The 24,121-nt window shown below is 40.4% G+C and overlaps 1 protein-coding gene across 1 annotated transcript; it reads left to right on the forward strand.

Moving 5' to 3' along the window:
- Positions 1-1,044: 1,044 nt before the first annotated feature.
- MCMDC2 (minichromosome maintenance domain containing 2) lies at positions 1,045-21,100 on the forward strand (the record flags this gene model as incomplete). The annotated part of the gene is made up of 14 exons (XM_081951173.1): positions 1,045-1,147; positions 1,242-1,372; positions 1,462-1,521; positions 2,507-2,702; positions 9,983-10,105; positions 11,959-12,066; positions 14,034-14,162; positions 14,858-15,095; positions 15,366-15,571; positions 17,070-17,236; positions 17,895-18,071; positions 18,214-18,356; positions 19,840-19,949; positions 20,934-21,100. 14 exons carry the CDS (start codon positions 1,045-1,047, stop codon positions 21,098-21,100), a joined length of 2,058 nt encoding a protein of 685 aa, XP_081807299.1.
- Between the last annotated feature and the right edge of the window lie 3,021 nt (positions 21,101-24,121).

Here is a 24,121-nt window from a genome sequence, read left to right on the forward strand (position 1 = left end):
GGAGAGAGGAAGATCTCCTCTTACCGAATGAAAGATGAATGAAGCAGCCTTGCCAGTGGCAGAGATACATGAAGGAGAAGAGGGAAGCGGAAAGAAGGCCCAAGGAGGAGAAACGGACATAAACTTTTAAGAGAAGATACGGAAAGTTTATTAATTAAAGAGTTACAGTTTGAACAACAGTGACCCATAATCCATGGTCCAAGAGAGATGAAGGGAATGGCGGCGGGGGGGGGGGGGGAGACAGAGTCATGCTATTCTCCAAAGTACTTGAGGGTAGGACAAGAAGCAATAGGTGAAAAAGGGGGAAGAAAGGTTGAAGAAAGATTACAGCGCTGGGAAAGCATCTACATTGTGATAATTAAAATTGCTAAAAATTGCTGAGCCCTTATTAATTCTAGCATCTGAATAACTAATTGAAATTGGCATTTGGGATAGAAAATGTATGTACTAAGGATGACAGACATGTAGTTGGTGAAGTTATTCTCCTGTTCTGAAGCTTAATGTGGAAATAATATGTTTGTTCAAGCATCTGTAAATGATATTTCTGGGTAAAAGGGGAAGAGTTGACCAAGTGATTTGGACCCATTATTGGTTTATTATTTAAGAAAATGTCAACCAAGTATCGGAACTCAAAACCATCATCTAAGCTAAAGGACATTTTCAAGACAGATCATTAGATACAGTATGTATTAGTATAGTGCAATGCTTCATATTTGAAAGAGGAAAAGTGCTTTAGAATCAGTTTTGATGAGAAAATTGAATTCCATACATACTCCATTTGAAATTAGAAACTTCATAAGTAATGAAGATGGTTTCATCACCATTATTATTTAGCTGTATTGGAAATATTATATATGACATTTAGCTTTTCAGTACTCCAATTTTCTTTAGTATAGCAAGAGGTAGTGTTTTATTATTCTAATACAGTTTGCTAATTTCCTTTTTATTGCTCCTTTAACTATCCCACAATTATATATTTTTTATTCTTCAGAGCAACATACACTTGCAATCTAAGGATTGGGTAGAAAAACAAGATTGGTGTAAATGAAGTTGGATCTACTGAAAATGAAAGAAGCTGCTTTAATTTACCTTGACAAGAGTGGTGGTCTTCAGAAATTTTTTAATGACTGCAAATTATATTGTAATGGTATTTACCTAAAATTATTATTAAGCAATCAGAATTATTTATCTAAAAACAATAAATAGAAAATGTTAACATTTATTCATATCTGGCCTTGTAGAATCTAGCCAAGCTTGTGCTGTTTTCCGGTTTCTTATATTGGTAAACCCATCTGATATTACTGAGTTGGATGCTACTCTTGGAAATTATATTTTGCATCAACCTGTGAAGGGTACCCAGATTTTTAAGTCAGTAAGGAATCTTTTACATTTTGATCAAATATTCTATGAGTATTCTGAACTATAATTTCCTCATAAATTGAACTGAGTTTTGAATTACAGGTATGTTTTACTGCAGCTAAAACATTGTCATTAATTCAACAAATAGAGACGGAAGCTCAGGTGAGTTTTCACCATTATTTCAATCCTATTTTTTCTAAAATAGTGGCAATAATTTGTATTTTAATTACATTATACTAGCATGTGACAAAGATTTGTTGTTGTTTTAATTACTTAGCTTTCTACCCTCCTATTTATTTTTTCTCTCTGGTGTAATGTTTTTTCTGAAATATAATTCTTAAGGCAAAATGCATTTAGTGTAAATTTATTTATGGTAACATTAGATAAATAGAAAAAAATAGAGAATATATCCATATGCCTACAAACTTTCATTCACACAGATAGTTCTTGTTGTGTAATAACTTTTAACATTAATAGCAAAAGTAGCTTTCTATGTGTCATCATCATCAGTCACAGACATGTTCCCAGTCTATGATCACTACTGAAACACTGTAAGTAAGTGGATATTTTGCCTGCAGGTGTATTTGTTTATATCTCAGAAATAAAATTACCAAAAAAAGATGTGGAACTAAATTGATCTGTAGAAAGTTTTAAAGTTTATACAAATAACCTACATTTTAAAGAACTTTTATTTATATAATGTACCCAAGTCAACTAAAATAGTTAACTAGATGATATACTGTGGTAGATGACATGGGATTCATCTTGTATTATTGAAAAAAATTGTGCTTGCATTAAAAAAAGTTGGCATTTAAAAATATACAGGATAGTTTGATTTTTAAACTTGTGGGTAAACTGTATATTCAGTTAACCTTTGGAAGTAGAGTGGTTTGATCAATTAATATTTTAAAACACACCGTTTTTCCTATTTGCAAATGTCCTGTTAAATGTCTCTTGTGTTTTGTGGGTGTAATCTTTCTGTGTCTATGTTTCTGATTAATTTTGGAGGAAGCAGACTTTATACTCATTTAATACATATACTCCATATTATACATTTTATAATATTATTATATAATTTTTAATAATGACAATATTTAAATGTCTGTCCTATTTATAATTAGCCCAATCATTTTTAATTCTCTTTTAGATGAATATAGTCCTGAAATTAACACATTTACCTTCCTTGCCGTGTTACGTTCTCAGTCTTTGCAAATTTCCATTTGATTATACTACTCAGAGGTTTTATGTGGCAGAGGGAATAGTGATTGCAATGAGTATCATAACGAAGTATACACAGGGAGCAAAATTTGTTTGTTCTGAAGAGACATGTCAGTTTTCTGAAGGTATGCTAGTAAGCTTGAACTCAAATTCTTTCATTTTGAAGCCCAACTTTAAAGTCTATAACTTTGTTTTGGATATTATATTTCAATTCCCACGTGGATTCAGATGTTAGTCAAGATTATTTTCCTACAGCATATAATAGAAAGAAAGAGGAAGCAGAAAATAATTATTTTCCAGTAGAGTGGAGGGAGGGGTCACTGAAGGGTTATTACAGCCTGATTGGTCCATTTGACTGAGAGAAAACTTCTTAGCCTTCGGCTTCTCCCGTTGGCTCCCAGTTTCCTCTCAGTCAAGAAGGTCCTTCAGACTATAGTTTTGGTTCCCAGTGATTGTGAGTACTATATTGGACAGTTCTTTAGACAATTGGATATTTCAAATTTAAAAAAAGCATAGAGTAGAAGGAGCTGTGCCCAGTGGGACATTTTCCTCTGTCCCAGATCAGCAGGGAGAGCCGAGTAAAACTTTCTCCTCGCATACCTAATTTCCGTTCTGGGCTTTTTCTTCCCCCGGCTGATTCCTGGAGTCTCGGGCGTGCCGGGGGGTTTACAGCTCCCAACTCCTCCCCCGACGACCCATTGCTTCAAGCCGCAGCGCCGGCGGCCCTTTTTGCCGCGCGTGAAGACCGGCAAGCCCCTAACTCGGCCGCGTCACCTCTCCCGAGTCGGCGGTGCTCTCGGCGGCGGCGCGAGCACAGACCGGAGCGCCAGCGGCCTTTGCCGGGCGTGAAGACCGGCGGCAAGAAATTTAGAGCTGCGCTACGATTGTGGGGTCGTTTGGCCGTCTGAACGGCCGGGGAGGCAAGCGGCGGCGCGCGCGCCATTTTAGCGGCCGCCTGAAGACAAACGGCCGCAATTCAAGCCGGCGGCCATTTTGGACACATGGCAGGCCCTGACACAAATAGGCCTTAACGAAGGGGCATCACAGGCCCAAGCTGAGCTGCTCCAACCCAGCGCCGGGCTCAGAGACTACAAGGACTTTGTCTTCTTAACAGTCTTCATCCGTGCACGTGAGTGGGGCGATGGCAGCGCGTTCTGAAGCCGCTCAAACCGCAACCGCCCAGGCCCCAGAAGGGGAGTCAGGCCCCACAGCCCCAGCTAGGCCTCGATCTTCTAGGCCTACCGCCGAGGATAGACCATCCAGGGCTAGGCAAAGGGACGAGCTTAGGCGTTCCAGAGCCATTGAAAAGGCCATTGAGAGGGCAGAGAAGAGGAGGGCCAGGGATCCCAGACCTAGATCTAGATCCCCCAGGTCGGAGGCCCCTTGTCATTCCCCCTCTGTCAACAGGGGATTCAGCCCTTCTTCTCCATCTTCCTCTTCAGCCAGATCAGTTAGGAGTGAAGGACGGGGGGCTTCACCCCCTCCCCCAACTTCCCCTGGGACAGGGGGCTTGGATAGAGATGACCCATTGGAAGGCCCCTCTGCAGGTCCCTCACGGGGTAGGAGGCCTCACAGGGATCATAGTTCCCAGGACTATGATTCTGACTGGGACGAGGAGGATCTAGAACACCTCCCTGAGAATCTTAAAAGATTAATCTCTGCAGCCATTTCCAAGGGAATAGCTCAAAGGGACAGGCCTTCCCGGCATTGTAAGATTACTCCTTTCAGTAGGACCAGGTCCAGAACCTCTTCTCCTTCCCTCATGAGCGAGGTCTCCTCCAGAGAAGAGGCCCGTCGTCAGGACGACTGGGGTTTCTCTGAGGAAGAGGATGCAGCCACTGATCAGCCCACCTCCTCCAACTTATTCATCCAGGCCATGTTTAAGCCCCTACTGAAGAAGGCCAGGAGGACCACTAAGGTGGGCACAGGGGACCCCACAGTGCCCCCGCCCAGGGATCCGGATATGGTGATGTTCTCTAACACGGCCACCAATAAAGAAGAGATCCCTGCTCCTCCGCTGTTCCTGGAGGTAGCCACCAGTCAGTGGGCTAGGCCTTCAAATTTTTCCCCCCCTGGCAGCAATGACAGGCGGGCTTATAACATGGAGAAGGCCTTCCTTCAGGCCATCCAACTTCCGGCCATAGATCAACCGATAGCTGCCCTGGTCTCGTCCTCCCCAGTGGTCTCGGGGGATGCCGCAGATAAGCTTAAGCCGGAGGATAAAAGGGCGGAGCTCACCCTGCGGAAAAATTATAAGGCTTCCGCATGGGCAATGCGGGCGGCGGCCGCCGCCTCGTATTTTAATCGCACGACCGTTATGTGGCTCCGCCAGCTCCAGGATCGTATCCCGATCCAGGATGATCGCATCCACCAGGATTTAACTAAAATTATGGCGGCCTGCCAGTATTCGGCCGACGCAACCCTGGATGCGATGCGGTTCGGCTCCAGCGCCTTAGCTACTTCCGTGGCCGCTCGCCGACTCCTTTGGCTTAGAAATTGGCAGATCGATAATAAAGCCAAATGGGATTTAATAGCTGCCCCATTCGCGGGTCCCAATCTGTTTGGGTCTGCCCTAGACCCAATCTTGGTGGAGAATAAAGACAAGAAAAAGGTGATGCCCACCTCCACCAAGAAGGCCGAAACACGCAGTCACCCGTATCGCAGGCCTTCCTTCAGATCTTATGACAGGGAGCAGGAGCCCCGTTTTCAGCAGTACAGACAGGATAGGCCATACAACAGGCAAAGTTTTCAGGATCGCTCCAGATACCAGTCCCAGTCCAAGCGGCCCTTTCGCGGGGGGGGGCGGCCGTCCCTTCTGCAGAGGGAAATGACTCAAATCCGAGTCATCCCATAGGCGGCCGCCTGGCGCAGTACGCGGACAAGTGGGACCAGATCACATCAGACGGGTGGGTCCGAGCGACCATTCGCCACGGCCTAAGACTGGAGTTCCTCTCCTACCCTCCGAGACGCTTCAGAACGTTCTCCCCGTCCCGGGATCCGGAACGTCGTCATCTTATGGACCTCGCCGTCTCACACCTTCTGGAAATCAGAGCGGTGGAGGTCGTTCCGGAGCCGGAGAGGGGACGGGGCTACTATTCAAATCTCTTTGTAGTCCCGAAGACCTCGGGGGGTTGGAGGGCGATTTTAGACCTGAAGCGCCTGAATCAGTATCTAGTTTACAGGCGCTTCAAGATGGCCTCCCTAAAGTCAATCTTGCAGGGCATTCGAAAGGGGGATTTCATGGCCTCGGTAGATCTGACGGAGGCCTATCTACACATCCCCATCCTCCAGTCTCACCGTCAATTCCTGAGGTTTTCCCACAAACGCAGACACTATCAGTACCGGGCCCTACCATTCGGCCTGGCCTCGGCCCCTCGGACGTTCACCAAGGTCCTGGCGGCCCTGGCCGCATACCTGAGATCCATCCCAGTCAGACTCCAGTGTTACCTGGACGACGTCCTGGTGCAGGCAGGGTCCCTCCCCAGAGCCAGGGCAGACCTCCAGCTGACCATCCAATGGCTCCAGACACTAGGTTTCTCCGTGAATTTCCCCAAGAGTCACCTATCCCCATCCAGACAGATCCTGCATCTAGGGACAGTGATAGATTCCGAGTCAGGGTGGGTTCGCCTGTCCCCAGACCGCTTGGCCAGTCTGACTCAGTTGATCACGTCGATCAGGACAAAAAGGTCCGTTTCCACCCTGACCTTATCACGCCTCCTGGGGAAGATGGTATCCTGCATAGGGATAGTCCCCTGGGCCCGTCTGCATCTGCGTCCCCTTCAGTGGGCCTTAATACCAGCCCAAAGGAGAATGTTGAGCAACTCTCTACGACCGCTTCGGTTAACTCCGGAAGTGAGACGCTCGCTCAAGTGGTGGTTGTCCCCAGCATTGCGACAGGGGGCCTCTATTTGGGAGCCGGAGAGAGTACAAGTCACGACGGACGCGAGCCTTTACGGCTGGGGGGCCGTGATGGGGTCCGACATGGCCCAGGGACGTTGGACTGCCTCGGACCTCAGACACAATATAAATTGGCTCGAACTCAAGGCCGCGAGACTGGCCCTCCGGACTTTCCACCGCCAACTGCAGGGGCGACACGTCCTCCTGCTTACGGACAATGTAGCGACGAAGGCTCATGTCAACCGTCAAGGGGGGACTCACTCACGAGCCCTGTGGCGGGAGGCGCAGACATTATGCCTATGGGCGGAGAGACACTTGGCCTCTATTATGGCGGAACATATTTCGGGGGAGTCCAACCACCAGGCAGACTGGTTGAGCCGGGCGACTCTGGACAACGGCGAGTGGCAGCTGGACCCAGAGTTGTTCCGGAAGATTTGCCTCAGATTCGGCAACCCCCTTGTAGACCTGTTTGCCTCCCCCGGCAACGCACAACTGCCGAGATTTTTCACCAGATTCAAGACTCCAGCAGCAGAAGGGGCGGATGCTCTCAGAACCCGGTGGCCTCCGGGTCTCCTTTACGCCTTCCCTCCCCTTCCCCTCATTCCCAGAACCATTCGGAAGGTAGTCACAGAGAGGGCTTCCGTCATCCTGTTAGCTCCATATTGGCCGAGGAGACCATGGTTTGCGGACCTGGTCCAGCTCTCGGTCGTAGAACCCTGGAGGATCCCACCAGAAGAGGTAGTCTTACGTCAGGGGGTCTTAGTTCACCCAGAGCCGCAGTGGCTACATCTGACCGCGTGGCTCTTGAAAGGGGATTGTTGAAAGGGAGGAAGTTGTCGTCAGGGGTCATAGCCACCTTAGAGGCAGCTAGGAGGCCGTCCACAGTTAGAATCTATAACGCCACCTGGTCGGCCTTCGCGAAGTGGTGTAGCCCCAGGGGGGTCGATCCAGCTAGGGCCACGGTTCCTGACGTTCTGGAGTTTCTCCAAAAAGGTCTAGAGGACGAGTTGTCCCATAATACACTCAGGCGGCAGGTAGCGGCCCTATCCACTATTTTGGGAGGAGAGGGCTCCTCTACCCTCTCTCGCTCTCCATTGGTGAAGAGGTTCCTTAAAGGGGCGGCCAACATCCGCCCGCCTCCTGTCCATAGGTTCCCTACATGGGACCTTACCATCGTCCTGAAGGCGCTGACAGGATCTCCCTTTGAGCCTCTCAGGTCGGTCCACATGCGTCTCCTCTCACTGAAAGTAGTTTTTTTGGTGGCCATTACATCGGCCAGGCGTATTTCTGAGTTGGGGGCCCTTTCTGTTCGAAACGACCTTTGCATGATTCACCAGGACAGGGTGGTCTTGCGTTTGGATCCTTCGTTCATCCCGAAGGTTAACACTCCTTTTCATAGGGCACAGGAAATTGTACTACCTAATTTTTGCCCCAATCCTACAAGGGAGAGAGAACAGGCGTGGCATCAGTTGGATGTACGCAGGGCCCTCCGTATTTATCTGAAACGGACGGAGGGCATTCGTAGGACCGAGGCGCTGTTTGTCTCGTTTCATCCGAGTTCCCTAGGTAAAAAGGTCTCGTCTTCAACCATTGGGAGGTGGATTAGGTTGGCCATCGTGGAGGCCTACGGAGCCTCTGGAAAATCCCCCCCCTCGGGGATTACGGCTCACTCCACTCGTAGTGCGGCCTCCTCAGCGGCCTGGGCCACTAGGGCGCCCTTTGAGGACATCTGTCGCGCGGCCACCTGGGCCTCCCCTATTCCTTTTATAAGACACTACCGCCTGGACACTTATGCCTCGGCCGAGGCATCCTTTGGGCGGAGGGTTCTCCAGCGGGTGGTGGCCGATCCTCCCCCTGGGACCCAGTCTCCCCTCCCTGGGACGTAGCGTGGGTATGTCCCTTCAGTGACCCCTCCCTCCACTCTACTGGAAAAAGAACGTTGGTCTTACCTGAACGTTTTTTTCGGGAGAGTGGAGGGAGGGGTCACTCTCCCTCCCTAGTTAGATAAGACAGGGTCTGGGAGGGGTAGGATCGGGTGGCCCGGGGCGGCTTTCCCTTGTCTTCTTACATCATGCAGACGCTGACCTTGACATCGCGGAAACTGGGAGCCAACGGGAGAAGCCGAAGGCTAAGAAGTTTTCTCTCAGTCAAATGGACCAATCAGGCTGTAATAACCCTTCAGTGACCCCTCCCTCCACTCTCCCGAAAAAAACGTTCAGGTAAGACCAACGTTCTTTTTCTTCAATATTCATCCAAACACGATTCCCCTTATATAGAACAGATTCCAAATAAGTTGAACTGTTACAAATTTTAACGCTCAGAATGATTTCTTATATCAAACAATCAGAACCAAGATGTTTTAAAAAGCTAAATGCAATTTTGGAAAAATGTTTAAGTATGACATCAAAACATGCTTGTCTTTCTACTGCATTGACCTACAGTGTAGAGTTCAATGAATAATTGTGTAGTTACAACTCTCCTTTGAAACAAGTTTTGAAAGTTGAAAAAAATGCTTTCTAATTTTGATTGGATTAAAGTTGGAGGAGTGCCTGTTGTCCAATTTACGCTGTCGTAATTTCTCATGGGGATCAATCACCTTTATGTTTATATAAAACAGGTATATACACCTTTATAAATAATTTCTGAATGACTGGGAAGGGAGTGACAAGGAATGGGATAGAGTGTTGGCAATGAAAGTAATTGGGTATCTCAATTTGCATTTCTTGTATATGCATTTACCCATATAGCAATAGCATTTAGGCTTATATACCACTTTACAGAGCTTTACAGCCCTCTCTAAATGGTTTACAGTCAGCATATTGCCCCCAACAATTTGGGTACTCATTTTACCCACCTTGGAAGGATGGAAGGCTGAGTCAACCTTGAACCTGGTGAGATTTGAACTGCCAAATTGCAGGCAGCTGGCAGGCAGCAGAAGTAGCCTGCAGTACTGCACTCTAACCACTGCTCCACCATGTCTCAGTAAAACTTCAGGCAAAGTAGGCAATAGCATTCAGGTGGTGTTGAACTACACTTCCCAGGATACTTCACTTTGGCCATGTTTCCTAGGGATGCTGGTCGTTATAGTTCAGCAATGTCCAGAATGTCACAGATTGATTCCTCTACCAATTTATTGAGCATATCATTTAGTATATGACTCACAATAAAATTCATTATACTGGGTTAGGTGTATTTATAATTATCAGCAGTGAATTCCACATATAAAGTTTAAAATGATAAAGTGCTTCCTGTTTCTACGAATTAACTTTGGTGGACATAAAATACAGATTGTGGCCAACTGAGGCAACCATATAAAGATACTACAATAGGGAACTATCTGGCTAGGATTATAATGGATGTAAAAGGAATGTCATGTTTTCAGTATGATATGGAAATATCCTTTTAAAGTGCATAGATTTTGAGCAGTTTTCTGATAAAAAAACAAAGAAAAATATTATCTGCTTCTGAATTTTTAGAAAATTGAATTCACTCTTTTGTATGATTCTAGGGTTTCAGTATATAAGAGTACATACTGCTGGAGCCACAGAATCTGCAACACTAAGAAATGATTTTGTATGCAACTTATGTATGTCACCTCTGAAAGAAGACAAGAAATATCGAGTACTTGGTGGTAAAAACTAAATAGTTCTGTTATTAATTCAACGTGATACAATTTAAAGGGATCCATACCACCGGTATATAAGGGGGGTGGCTACTGGACAACATAGAGAAATAGGCAGTGACGTGCGGTGAGGTTTATGTCTGGTGAGGCACTGACACAGTGGTGGGTTTCAAATATTTTTAGACTTGTGGACTTCAACTCCCAGAATTCCACAGCCAGGCATGCTCAGTTCCGATTTAAAGTAACAGCATTTGTTTTTCTCTTGCTCCTTCTTTCTTTTTCTTTTTCTTCTCCCTTCCCTTCCTTCCTCCCTCTCTCCCTTCCTCCCCCTCTCTCAAACACACACACACACACACACACACAGAAGTTGGATTGGACTATCCTACCCCTTTCCCTCTCTCACTCACTCTCAAACAAACACGCACACACACAAAAGTTGGATTGGATATCTTTTCCAGTGGCTTGAAAGCAGCTCCTCTGCCATCCCCCCCATTCCCCTGCTGCCTTCCCCAAACACCTCTACCACTGCAAATGCAGCCTGCTGTCTGGGTGGGAAATGCCTGGAATGTAATAAAGCCCACCACTCACCTCCTGTTGGCAGGCTGGGGTGAGAGGAGAGGCAGAGAAGCCGGAGGGGAGCCAATCCGAGCTTTCCAAAAGACAGAGGCTGGGGGAAAGTGTGTGTGCTACAGCATGGCTCTTTGCCTGGCTTCCTGCCTCCTCCTGTGGGCTCCTCAGTGTTTGCTTGTGCTCTCCCTCCCCAAGTGTAGTTTGATTGCAGGCGGAGCCACGTTGCCTTTTCCAACTTGTAATCAGTGAAGCTGGGCTGGATTCTATATAGTTTTATCCAGCTGTGTGTGTGTGAGGGAGAAATGAATGGGGGTCTGGGGAGGAAATCACTACACTTGGGGAGGGAGAGCACCAGCGAGACCACAGGAGGAGGCAGGAAGCCAGGCAAAGAGCCATGCTGTAGCACACACACCTTCCCCCAGCCCCGCAACGTGGCTCTGCCTGCAATCAAACTACACTTGGGGAGGGAGAGCACCAGCGAGGAGACCACAGGAGGAGGCAGGAAGTCAGGCAAAGAGCCATGCTGTAGCACACATACCTTCCCCCAGCCCCACAACATGGCTCTGCCTGCAATCAAACTACACTTGGGGAGGGAGAGCACAAGCGAGCCAGGGTCCTTCCCTCCAGCCTTTGCCCAAAGCCCCGCACAGCACCAGGAGGATGAAGTTTGAATTTCTCCCCCTCCGTCCAACCCACACGTACCTTTTCCAGCTGCTTCAGAGAGGACTTCAACTCTGCTCTTGCCGCCAGTCCTCTGAAAAAACCCCGCCCAAATGAGCGCCCTCTACTATGAGGCAGGAGAATTGCGTGCCTCACCTAGTCTGAATTTTAGGCGTTTTATGATCGCTCAGCACAAGAAACATGTTCCACACATAGCGATCATAAAACGCCTAAAAAGTCAGACTAGGTGAGGCACGCAGTTCTCCTGCCTCATAATAGAGGGCGCTTTTTAGAGGCTTTTTTTAACAGTTAAGCAGAGTCATCCATGGTGAGGCAGCAACTAGCTCAGCTTTTTCCATTTACATTTTTTTTTCTTTTCATGATGAGAGCGGTGAGGCTGTGCCTCACTTGCCTCACCTGACTGCACGTCACTGGAAATAGGAGAACACACAGATGTGAACTAGGTTTAGAAAAGTACATGAATGGCAAAGTGTGTGTACATCAGTAAAATAGATACAAGTGGATTTAAAAATAAATAAATCGATTTTTGGGGACCAATTCAACAAATAGATTTATCTGAAACAAAAATTGTGTATTTGCATGTTTTATATATATACATATTTCTTTTTAAGATAAACAAATGGTTGAAATGATTGACGCTAAAGCAGTTAGTGTGTTTCAGGGATTTTCTGGAAGTAAAACACATTTCAGATTTCAATCATTTACAGTGTTTCTAAGAGGTAAGACTGTTGGCTTTAAGCGTTTGTACTGTTTTTCACAGCAAAGCCTTCCCAAAATAGCCAGTAGATACAGATATACATAACGGGAACATTATATTTCCAAATATTTTACAAGCATATAAACACCCAAAGATTATCCTCTTTTTTTCTATCCATCTGTGCTATACTTATGTTCCTAAGAATTTCCCAGCTCCTACACTTCCCACCCAGTCAACTCCTTCCTTGGACGAACTGACACATCCCTATGAAATTCTGCTGTTATGATGGAAAGACTACAGCATCTCGGCATCATTCCCTTTCAGAAAAGTCTTTTAGACTATCCTTACTGTTTTCCAGAATTCTTCACATTTTCATGATAGGGTACAATTCACAGGTCAGAAATCTGAATTTAAATCCAGGAACTTCTTTTCAGCATTTGGTTTCAATATTTTCAACAATGTTATTTGTTAAATTACTGGGAAAGATACTTCTTCCATCAATTATAATTACATACTTTAAAATTGATGTATGAATGAGAAGTGAGGCATAATTACATGTTTTACTTTTGAAAATATTCAACAAGGATTTGATTAGAAGGGGGAAAGACATTCTACTTAGTGTATTTGTCTTGGAAATAAAATATAAATGTTATGATGTGATTATTTTAAATTTAATTTTTGTACAAGACATTAATGAAGAAGTAATAAAAATAAAACCCAAGATTTCAATTAAATAAAGACAGCTACTTTAATTCCTGCAGCAGTATCCTCTCCACCCTAGCTTGTATAAGCCCCCAAGTTTGAGTGGTAAATATTGAGGTATGAATCTCAATTACCCTGACCTAGAGTACTTTCTCATGGCTGTTATTGTGTATTGTTTCTGCTGTTGAATTGGCAGAAAAGTTAACGTTAATTGTACTGCCCTTCAACTGAATTTTATTGTGCTTTAGCAATGTATGTGTTCTGGTTGCAGAGTTCCTGCAGAAAAATCTCAGGACAGTAACTGATGTACTCTTGTGCTTTCTTTCCGATCCTGGTCACCAATTACTTTTTGTAACATGTAACAGAGCAGGGCTAGGAGACTAGCAACATATAGGCAGTATCTTGGGGTGCAAGAGCAAATGTATAATTAGCTTCTGCAGAACACACCTGTACGGCAGATTTTTCTGGAGGGTGGGGGAATGGGACTATCTGCTGGCAGGCCAACAGTGTTGGGTTTAAATCACACACAAACTGAATTTGTCAGTTGGAAAGGTATGAGGGTTGCATTAGTATTATAGAACAATGGAAGAAATCAGCTATGGAGATCAGTTGTCCTAGGGCAAACATTAAAATCCAGTTGATAGGACTATTATATACAAGTTATAGGAATTCTGCAGCACAAGCCAAACTGAATGTAGAAATCTATGCTTGGTGAGAAGCCAGGAGATTGACAGTCATTTTTAAAAAAAAAAAACGTAGATGTTACCAGTATTACAATAATTGTTAGTATTCCAAGGTATCAATATTCCCATTCAAAACAAATTTAAAAAATGATGAAAGTCACATGTCTAGTGTCGCATTACTCAAGCCAAAATGCTATATAGGTCAGTACCTAATGACCAGATGGAAGGGTGAGTGTTCAAGAAATGGTCAAAAAGAACTCACTAGATTCCTGGCCTGAATTCATCATTGCCACCCTCATTAAGACACTATGGATTTGTAATATTTGTATTATTATTCTTGAAATATATCTATCAGAATTCAACTAAGGGGGAACAATATATGTGTATGTTGCTTTTTTGAACCCTTTTTTGTCTCAATTGTTGCTTTGGTAGTTGTTTTTCTTTTTTCCTGTTGAATTTATATTTTAACTTTGGAAATAATATAAAAATATTTTAAAAAGTGATTCTTAAGATAGCTTTACGTTGTTGAAGGGATATGAATATGAGTCATATAATTATTCTGCCCAATAGAAAATCCTCACCTGCTTATTTGTATTTTTCCCAGATGAATTATCTAATGAAATGAAAATGGGAAATCAATATAAAGTTATAGGAATTCCTATCTGTATGCAAAGCTGCTTACAAGCCACAATTTGTCTTGAAGCTAACAGTGTATATCCTTCTAATTCTACAGGTAGGACAAGAGGCTAATGAAAATAGACAATAAAATATATTTGTTCCAATAATAGGCAACTGAAATGCATCTCTTTCTTTTCATCCCAATTTTCTTCTTCAGCAGTTCTCAGAATGTGATCTAGGGACGTCTGAAGGTCCCTGGATCCCTTTCAGGGAGACAAATATATAAATATTTTAAAATGTCTGTTTTAATTTCTAATACAGTAAATACTCATACATATAACCCACCTATTTGGGGTTTATAAACATTTTTAAGACTGGTACTAAAGCTAAAATATTTGAGAATCACTGCTTTATTTAATATATTTGCTGTGAAAAAAATGTCTTTTAATTTTCAGCACATTCATTCTTTATAAGAGAGGCAGGGAGAGTAATCCCTGGTGAGCTCAGGAGCCAAAAGTTCCCGAGAAAGAATAACAATGTGAAGCAAGCATGCAAAGCATGGCTGCTAGAATTCTTTTCATTTCTTTTCTTTCTAGAATTCAAGAATTTATCTCCCTTTTGAACTAAATTTTGGAACCTGGTATTCGTTTAGTGCTATTTGTTTATATTGTTTCCTGATGTACATACAATGAATTGAATCCAGAGTTGTGTTCTGGTAGCAGCAGTTTCACTTATCTTATCTTTACCAACCACCGAATTTCATCCTTGTAGACTTGTAGAAGTATCTATCTTGCTTTTGTTTTGTATCAGGGCCTTCTTGTATCAGTGAAAAATTTAAGTACCTGCTTTCTTTGACTTCAAATTCATGCTGGAAATTTACAGCACTTCTGGCTGATAGCTTTGCTTCAAAGGTTCTACCATCTGGCATTTACAATATTCTGAAATTGTCCATAATGTTGAGCTTAGTACAGACTATTGATGGAGATGACAGAACAGCAGACTACTTAGATCTTCTGGTAATAACAAATGATTCTCTTATACTGGAGAGGTAATTATTCTTTTTCTTATGGAGATGTTATTATTAGCTTTCCCCAGTAGGAAAGCTCACTCTCTCTCTCTCTCTCACACACACATTTAATTTAGCAACCTGTTTTATTGTATCAATAACTGATGTAATCTGAAATATACATATAACCTCCTTTTCTGCATATATAGATTCAACTGAAATTCAATGCCATGTTGAATTATATCTTTACATTTATTTATCTAAAATACTGCAAATTCATTAGTGAATTATCTATTTTCCTTAATCATCTAGAATTATGAATTATAGTATATGTCTTGTGCCTCGAGGCATTCGACATTTTCCATCTGGTGAAGTTTTTCCAACTGTATCAAAAGATAAACATGGGACCGGAAGTGCTATTATTCAGGCTGGTAGTGCTTTAATGGCTAAAAATGGAATATGCTTCATTGGAGAGCTGACTTCATATAAGAAAGAGAAACTTGAACAATTACAAGCAGGTACAGCAATTAGCAAGTATTTGTAAGACCAAAGGTAACTTTAAATATTTCTGCTAGATTGCTTTACAGCTTTGAAATCTCAGAGAAATTCTTTTAATCACTACATATTTCTATACCGGTCAATTTTAGTACCGTGCAATCAATATTTTTCTATTACAAAGCTGTATGTAAAATTTCTTAGGAATATAATGCTGTACGTTCATTCCACTAAATTCTGGATGACAGTTGCAAGAATACACATAAGTCTTCATAGAGCTAAGAATGCCTCCTTGCAGCACTCCTAAAAATAGGGCAATCTGATTTATACCAATTTTTCAATCTGACTTCTTTAAATACTAGGACAGTGATGGCTAACCTTTTTGTTGTTGCGTGCCGAAAGCGTGCGTGCACCCACAATGCAATGCGTGTGACCCCCAGTGCACCCTGCCCCCCTGCGTGCGCCCCACCCCTGTGCATGCACCCCGCCCCCACATTTTGGACCTGCAAGGCCTCCTGCACCAACCTGGAAGCCAAAATGAGGCATGAGGGCCCCCAAAATCCAATGTAAGTACCCTGCATATGCACATCCCCTGCATGCACTCCGCCCCCCACAAATAGACAGAGACTGAAAGACCACCTGGCCGTCGGGAGGCACATGCGCAGTATAACTGGGCTGGGGCGCCGGCGGCTCTGCATGTCATCTGTGGCACACGTGCTATAAGTTCACCATCATGGTACTAGGATCTATGTGTATCCTGGAAGCAATACTGGCAATGCCCCATATAAAACATGCAAAACATCTCACAATTTGGTGGTTTTTGTGAGATTTCAGACTTGAGACCGTATCGGTTTTCCTGTTGGATTACGATAGCACTTAAAATTGCTTCTGCATGTCTGGCTGACAAGATCTCCAGTGTATGAGGCAGAGTTCTTTCACATTATTTTTATTTTAAAATCAACAATTGACCTTGAGATTTCTTGCAGGAATTGCATATTGTTATTTTTGTACTGTGCTATATTCTAACTTGAGATTATTGCAAGATGAAATACATTGGTGTAAGAGAGAAATGTCCATTGCCTGATTCATAAAACTACATATAAAACTACAATAGTTCAAAAGGGAGCCTAAACTAATCATGTTTTCTCTAGATTCTGGGCAGTTCCAGCAGTCCTGGGCTAAAATGATTTTCATTTGTAGAGATTGCTATTTTCACTACCAAAATAATCCCCATAATATATGTTGAATTATCTGAAACAGAATGGGAAATACCCACTTTCTTTAACAGAAGCCCTCCATTCAATGCTGGTTTGTTTAATAAATAGAATGAATTTTTCTATTCATCAAGAGACAGACTGGATCCAATCCATGTAAACCTTTTGGGTGATACTTTTGAGAGAGGAGCATTATAGAAATAACATTTCTAAAATTGGGAAATATGCAATTAATATCATACGATAAAGTAAGTTATATAAATCATCAAATTTTAAGTAGTATTTTTCTTGTGGCTGTTTTGATTAGTACTAGAGAGCAGGACAATTACTAAATTCATTCCAGGAAAGAAATATGGAGAAACCACTGATCAGCAAGTTATTTTTCCAATTCAAACAAGTTTCTGGTCATTTATTGATGTGGATTCATCTTCAAAAAAGCATATACAACTGGATAATACTGTAATTGGCCAGTTGGTGAGTCTATATTTAAAACAGTAATTGTACAATATTGATAAGGAAGTAATACCTTTTAGAAAGGCACTATAGATAAAATGCCAAGTTAGCATGCATTTTTTTAAAAGGTGTTAATTTTCCCGGTCAAGAAACATATTTTCATTATTCTATAACCTGATATCACCCAAATACCATCAACAAATTGAATAAAAATCATAGTATAACAGCATAAATAATATTCAAGAAATTACTGCCATAGAAAATATGAGCATCAAGAAGAGGGAGTCAAACTATTTTCCAAGGCACCTGAGGTTAGAACAAAAAGCAATGGGTGGAAACTAATCAAGGAGAGAAGCAACTTAGAACTGAGGAGAAATTTCCTGACAGTTAGAACAATTAATCAGTGGAACAGCTTGCCTCCAGAAGTTGTGAATGCCCCAACACCGGAAGCCTTTAAGAAGATGTTGGATAGCCATTTGTCTGAAACGGTATAGGGTTTCCTGCCTAGGCAGGGAGTTGGACTAGAAGACCTCCAAGGTCCCTTCCAACTCTGCTATTGTATTGTATTGTATTCTGAATGTTCCTTTCTGAAAAACATTGAATCTTGCATTTTTAGAATCTTTACTTTTAAATATTTTTAAAATGTTAACATTTTATTCTAAATTATTTTTAAAATTAGGACTTAAGCTCGATTTCAGCTACTCTTATAGATGCATTTGGACTTTTGATATACTGCAATGAAGCATCATGTTGTCAGTCTCCATTTCCTGTTACAAATTTCATTTTTAAAAAATCTATTAATTCAGAAGAGATTTATTCTATCACCCAACAGTTCCAAACCCAAGATTATGAGGAAGTAAGTAGTTATTAGAAATTGTAACAAAAAAGAAACAATCTTTTAATTAAAACATTTTATTAAAATATTAATTTTTAATTATTAATATACATTAACTATATTGGTGTTTTTTTTATAAACATAATTTATACTGTCATTTCAGTTTTTTGCTGTTTCAAAGAATTTGCATGTAGAATTATGTCCAGAATCAGAAAGGTTAATTCATGGCTACTATCTAGCAAGTCGAAGAGTCAGAACACAGCTCATGAATGGACCTAATCTCTCAGCAATTTCACTAAAAATCTTGTAAGTTGTAAATTGACACCCGCTAATTAAATACTGCCCATTTGGGCTTTAAGTTGGACTAATAGATGAAATGGAGAGATGCACTAATTAGCAATTCTTGATCTCATTCAAACATGTATCCATAAATGTGATTCAGACTGCATAGAAATCTTTATGCTTTCTCTATCCAGATATTAGTCCAAACATCAAAGCATTGTTGCTTAGAACATACTGTACTTTTCGGAGTATAAGACGCACCAAGGTTTTGAAGAAGCAATTTTTTTAAAAAAAAGGTAGGTATAGAAGGATAGAGAGGGAGAGAAAGAGAGAAATACAGTAGGTAGGTAGGAAGAGAGAGAGTAGTTAGTAGGTAGATAAAATGATAGAGAAATAGAGATAGGTAGGGAGAAAGAAAGAGTGTAGATAGGTTGGTAGGTAGGGTTAGAGAGAGATAGAGAAATAGAGATAGGTAGGGAGAGAGAGAGTAGATAGGTTGGTAGGTAGGGTTAGAGAGAGAGAGAAATATAGAGAAATACAGTAGGTAGGTAGGGGGAGAGTAGGTAGGTAGGTAGATGTTTCCAGGTGTATTTTTCCATGTGCTGGAGAAGGAAATCACTGACAATCTGCAGCACCTAAGACTTTGTTTCTGCTGGCACAGCACTTGATCAATGTAATTCTCATCTATCAGTTAAAGAACTTTCCGAAAGGAAAAAGATTTTCCACTCTGCAAACCTCCCAAAAGCGGCCCGTTTTTTGCAAAAACGGGCCTATTTGTTATAAAAAAAAAGGCATGAATAACCTTGGAGGGGGGGCAGAGTGCTCCTTGGAGGTGTGGGGGGCCAAAATGTTTTTGGTGAAACGGGTCCGTTTTTGGCTCATTTCTGCCCTCCCCAGACCCCAGCTCTCTGAAAGCCTCCATAAGGGTATGCACGGCCATTTTTGTGAAGGGGGTGGTGCTTCAGGAGGCAAAAAATGCTATATTCAGTGTATAAGACACATCCAGATTTTCAGCCTTTGAGGAAAAAAGGTGCGTCTTATACTCCGAAAAATACGGTACATCAAAGGTGTGTCTAGTTTGTAAAAGTGTGTTGTCCCATGCACTAGTCAAAGGACGTTTTCCACTTTGATCCACATATTCAATGTCTTCTCAATAGCACTGTTAGCTGTTTATCCCTAGTAGCTGTTCAGATTCCAGGTTAAGTCCAAGCAAATGACTCATTTTCACCGCAAAAAGTTCTGCTAGTGATCAGTGTAGACCCCTGGATTTTTCCTATTCAGTTTTCTAATAGGATCAAGGTTACCATAAAAGGCCGTAAGACAGACATATTAATCCTTTTATCAGTTTATTTGTTCAGCAATTGGTTGTATGTATGTGTGGGTATGGTTGAATGAAATAGAGGCTATACATGTATATTATATTGGAATCATAAAAGCAAGATTTTCAATGAGAAAATTAGTAATCTGAAATGTACAATGGATTTAAAAGATTTATTTTTGTTTGTAGGATTTCACTGTCTAAAGCGCATGCTAAGCTGAGTCTAAGGACAAAAGTACTCGAACAAGATGTTTTAATTGCAGTGTTATTATTTGAATCATCTCTTACTTTAAAATATGGTAAAAAAATTAAGCCAAGCAATTGCTCATAAGTCCAAGTAAGATCACATTACATCCTTAACAGGAGACTTCACACACATAGTTGAACACACAAGGCTGAATAGCATGCAATGCTTCTCATGAGATTTCTGTTCTCTTTCCTCTTATCAATAGATGAAATAATGTTATTGAAAAGTAATGGTAGGAAATATTTTACTATTTGCCTTTCTGTAGCATGTTTCAATTTTCAGAATTGATTCAACACAGCTTGTTATGTGTGGAGTTCTTTGGGGGGGGGGTTGGTTTGGAAAATTAAGTCTGTTCTGCTATTGCTGAACTATTAACAATCTTTCTGGTTCAACTTTATGAAACCTGTAATACATCAGCACCTGAATAGCTATTGAGCTCCTATTCTTGAGGAAGAAAGTAAATAAGTTTATATTATTCTTAAATATAGCTTATATAAGTAATCACTTTCAAAATTAATGACATAGGAAATGGAGCAAATGCAAAAATTTGAACCATCAAGCATTAAGATAACATTTATGCAGTGGTTATAATAAATTTCCATTTCCAAGTACTATGTAATCCATATTACAGCTTTTTAAATAAGGTTTCTTTAAGGCATGATTTGGAACCTTTTTTCTGATGAAACATTCCCTGAGGGATAATCCAAAACCAAAGAGGGAATGTCACCACTGTTCTCTCCCTGGTTTCCTCTCTTCCAAGCAACAGTTGCAAATCAGATAGCTTGGACCTTATTAGCAGTTTGTTTATTACATAGAGAGATTGATGTTAGGGTGTAAGTAATTTTAAAGATAAGTGAAAAAGGCATTTTTCCAAAAGGTTTATTTTGCTATTATATTTCATAGATACCTAGCAACTTTTCAAATAACAAATTTATAATTTGCTTTTGCAAATTTATGCTCAAAAACAAATTCTTAGACAAACTTGTGATTTTAAAATTTTAATTAATTTAAAGATTAATTCATTTTCTTTACACAGGTGCTTCTGTATTTTGCGTGGCTCCTAATGCACTTTTTCCATTTGAACTCAATTCTGAGAACTCCCTGAATCAAAGGGATATTTATTTGATGGAGTGCTACCAACAATTGAAACAGTTCATTGCTACATATGGGCCTGTGACACATGTTCTCAGCAGTGAGATTTAACCATACACAATATTGGATCAAATTCTCAGAAAAATTAATTCATTAATCTAGCCTACCGTTGCCCTTACAAGCTATGCTATAGAAGACATCAATGCTGTAATGACTCAATTAATGCTGTAATGCAAGGGTGTCAAACTTGATTTCATTGAGGGCCGCATCAGGATTGTGTTTGACCTTAAGAGGCGGGCATGGCCAGTTGAATGTCACTCGTGTCAGGATCGTCTGTGGTGGCCCAAGCACTTTGCCAGAGAAAACAGGCTCTCCTCCTGCAACCTTCTGCCAACATGCGGCCCTCCCGAGCACCGTTTTCACCGGCAGAGGCACTGCAGGCCAGTCCCTCACTTTTTTCAGGATGGCCCCGCAGGCCAGATCTAAGCACCCTGCAGGGTGGATCTGGCTCTCGGGCCTTGAGTTTGACACCCCTGATATGTTTCAAATCTAATCTTTTTTTAAAAAAAAAAAAAAGTCTTGCATTTCAGCTAAAGCTAACATTATATTCTTGCCGTACAGTAGTAGCGTTTTCCTTATATCTTATTAGATTTTTCTTATTTTGAATGTTATAACAAGCATAGGAAAATAGATACATTTGTTTTAATTATCTCATTAAATTTTCTGTAACTGAAATTGTATTCAAATTCTTCATATAGGATTTTACTCTCGCCCCCCCAAAATCAGAATCACATTCTAAAATATAAAACAAGAAATGAAATTTAATGGAATTCAAAAATATACAGGCTGGTAATCTCCCACATAGTATAAATAAATGACAGTTCATTAGTAAAGACTTCAATTTGATTCAGTGCTCACTAAGGCTTATAATAACATTAAAAACAGATATACATATACAAAAGTCAACCATGGTTGTGAGATTGGATTTTACAAAGATGTAGGAAAACAGTCTATATAAACATGTTATCTATCATGGCATCTGCTTTCCTCGCCCAATCTTCATGCAGAAACAAGAAAACAAGCTAACTGAAAAAAGTTATTTTCCAGAAATCTGAGAAAAAAATATGATGAAAAATGTTCTTAGGAAAATGCTGAAGTGTTAATTATCCTATATATATATTTAATTTAGAATTACATCAACATCAAACCAAAGTATTTGTTTAAAATTTATTTCATATTGGAAAACGATCACTCTTCCATTTGTCTTGTCATATCCTGCAAAGAAATAGGGAGATTAGTATATCACATTGAATAGCAGCATATTAAACAGCAGCAAATGTTATATTAAGGTAATACATTAAGTAAAAATGTTTCATTCAAAGTTGTCATTTTTGTTTTCAAATTAGATAAAACTATTTTCCAATTAGCAAATCTTTAGAATTTTCAGTAAAATAATAAATGACACGGATATTTTCATTACACTAAAATCAAAAAACATATTTAAGTTCAATTTTATAATAAAAATATTTTGAATACATAATTTTGATCATTTTGACGACCATCATTTAACATTCAAGAATAACTCCATTCATCTAAATAGTTCATTCAATTTAACTTTTAATCAGATTTGCATTTTTTTTACAAAAAATACCCACCCAAATTCTTAAATTCATGTGAAATTTTCAATCATTTCAAATTGATAAATTGTTTTTAAATATAGAATTCTCAAATTCTGAACAGCAGTTCAGGACTACTTGGGGAAATATGCCAATTAAATCATTTCGGAAAGACATTTTAATATACAGTATTTAAATGTTCTAAGCAAATACTTTACATGGTATAATTAAAGCTTTACTGGCACCTCAGAATTGCAAATACACATCACACATTCAGATGGGTAAACGGCTAAAGAAAATCATCATTGTGCCAGTGATAAAATATTTATCCCATTAATAAAACATGTATTAAAATATTTTCCATTTTAGTACCTATTTGCAAATATTTTTATTCATTTCAAAAGAGAAAAAATAAAACAAACAAGCATTCATGTAACTTTAATCTTCTAGAAATATGTATTCAACTTTCCAAATGCATTTATTAATCCAAATCGCAATTCTTATTTTCTTTATATAATAAGAATACTTACCATTTAATATGGATCCTGTGAAGTTTACTGATTGCTCCAAAAAAAAAAAGAAAGAAAGAAAGAAATCAAACAGTTGGCAATATTTAAGTGTAATACTATTTTTAAACAAAATGGAAGCACTTAGGAATTTTAAAATTTTGCATTTATGAATGAAATATATTTATGAATAAAAGTATTTTATTCCTTATAATTGCTTGATATGCAAGTATGTAGGAGATCTCATTCTACACTATCCTTAAAAAACAAAAACAAAGCATAGCTAAAACACTGGATCATCTCATTGAATGTACTTTTAATCTTTTTTTCCTCAACAAAATACATTAACATTACTCTCTAAATTTACTATTCCTGTTGCCATTTCATAAGGGAGTTAATCTGTACCCATGGTATCAACTACTATTACCACTGAAATAAAATAGATCATTGTACTTCCTATGCACATATGCTTTGATACAACAGAATTATATTTTATTCATAAATACAAAAAGTACAAAGGTTGATAGTTACAAAGAGAAACCTAGAATGGTAAATGTGTAAAATATGTTTAAGATATCAGTATGATAAAAAGGGATTGGCCAATGGACAGGAATATATGATTTGATGAAGCAGCTACAGCTAGTGTCTCTGAAATAGTAATGAGCTGGCTACACTGTACAAGGAACTTACTACAACTGGGCAACAACACCTGAATGCCCCATGACTTTAAAACACCCAAAATGCCCAAAGAAGTGCTGGCAAATGAAATATCTCAGTTGCAAAAATAATAATTGAAAATAACTTGCAGTATGTTGAAGTAGTTATAAAATTCTGAAAAGGCCTTTATTCTACAATGGACTGATTTGGGCTGTTGCTGTTCCAAAACCTATGGGGAAACTACGAAGGAAGAGTTAAACTATTTTATTCATGCACTATTCTAATGAATGAATCTTCTTATAGTTACTCTTGTTTAATAAGAATGAAATTAAGATTAAAGATTACAATTTCCA

This window comes from Natrix helvetica (assembly GCF_964273705.1).
Source record: "Natrix helvetica genome assembly, chromosome: 4".
Taxonomy (NCBI): Eukaryota; Metazoa; Chordata; class Lepidosauria; order Squamata; family Natricidae; genus Natrix; species Natrix helvetica.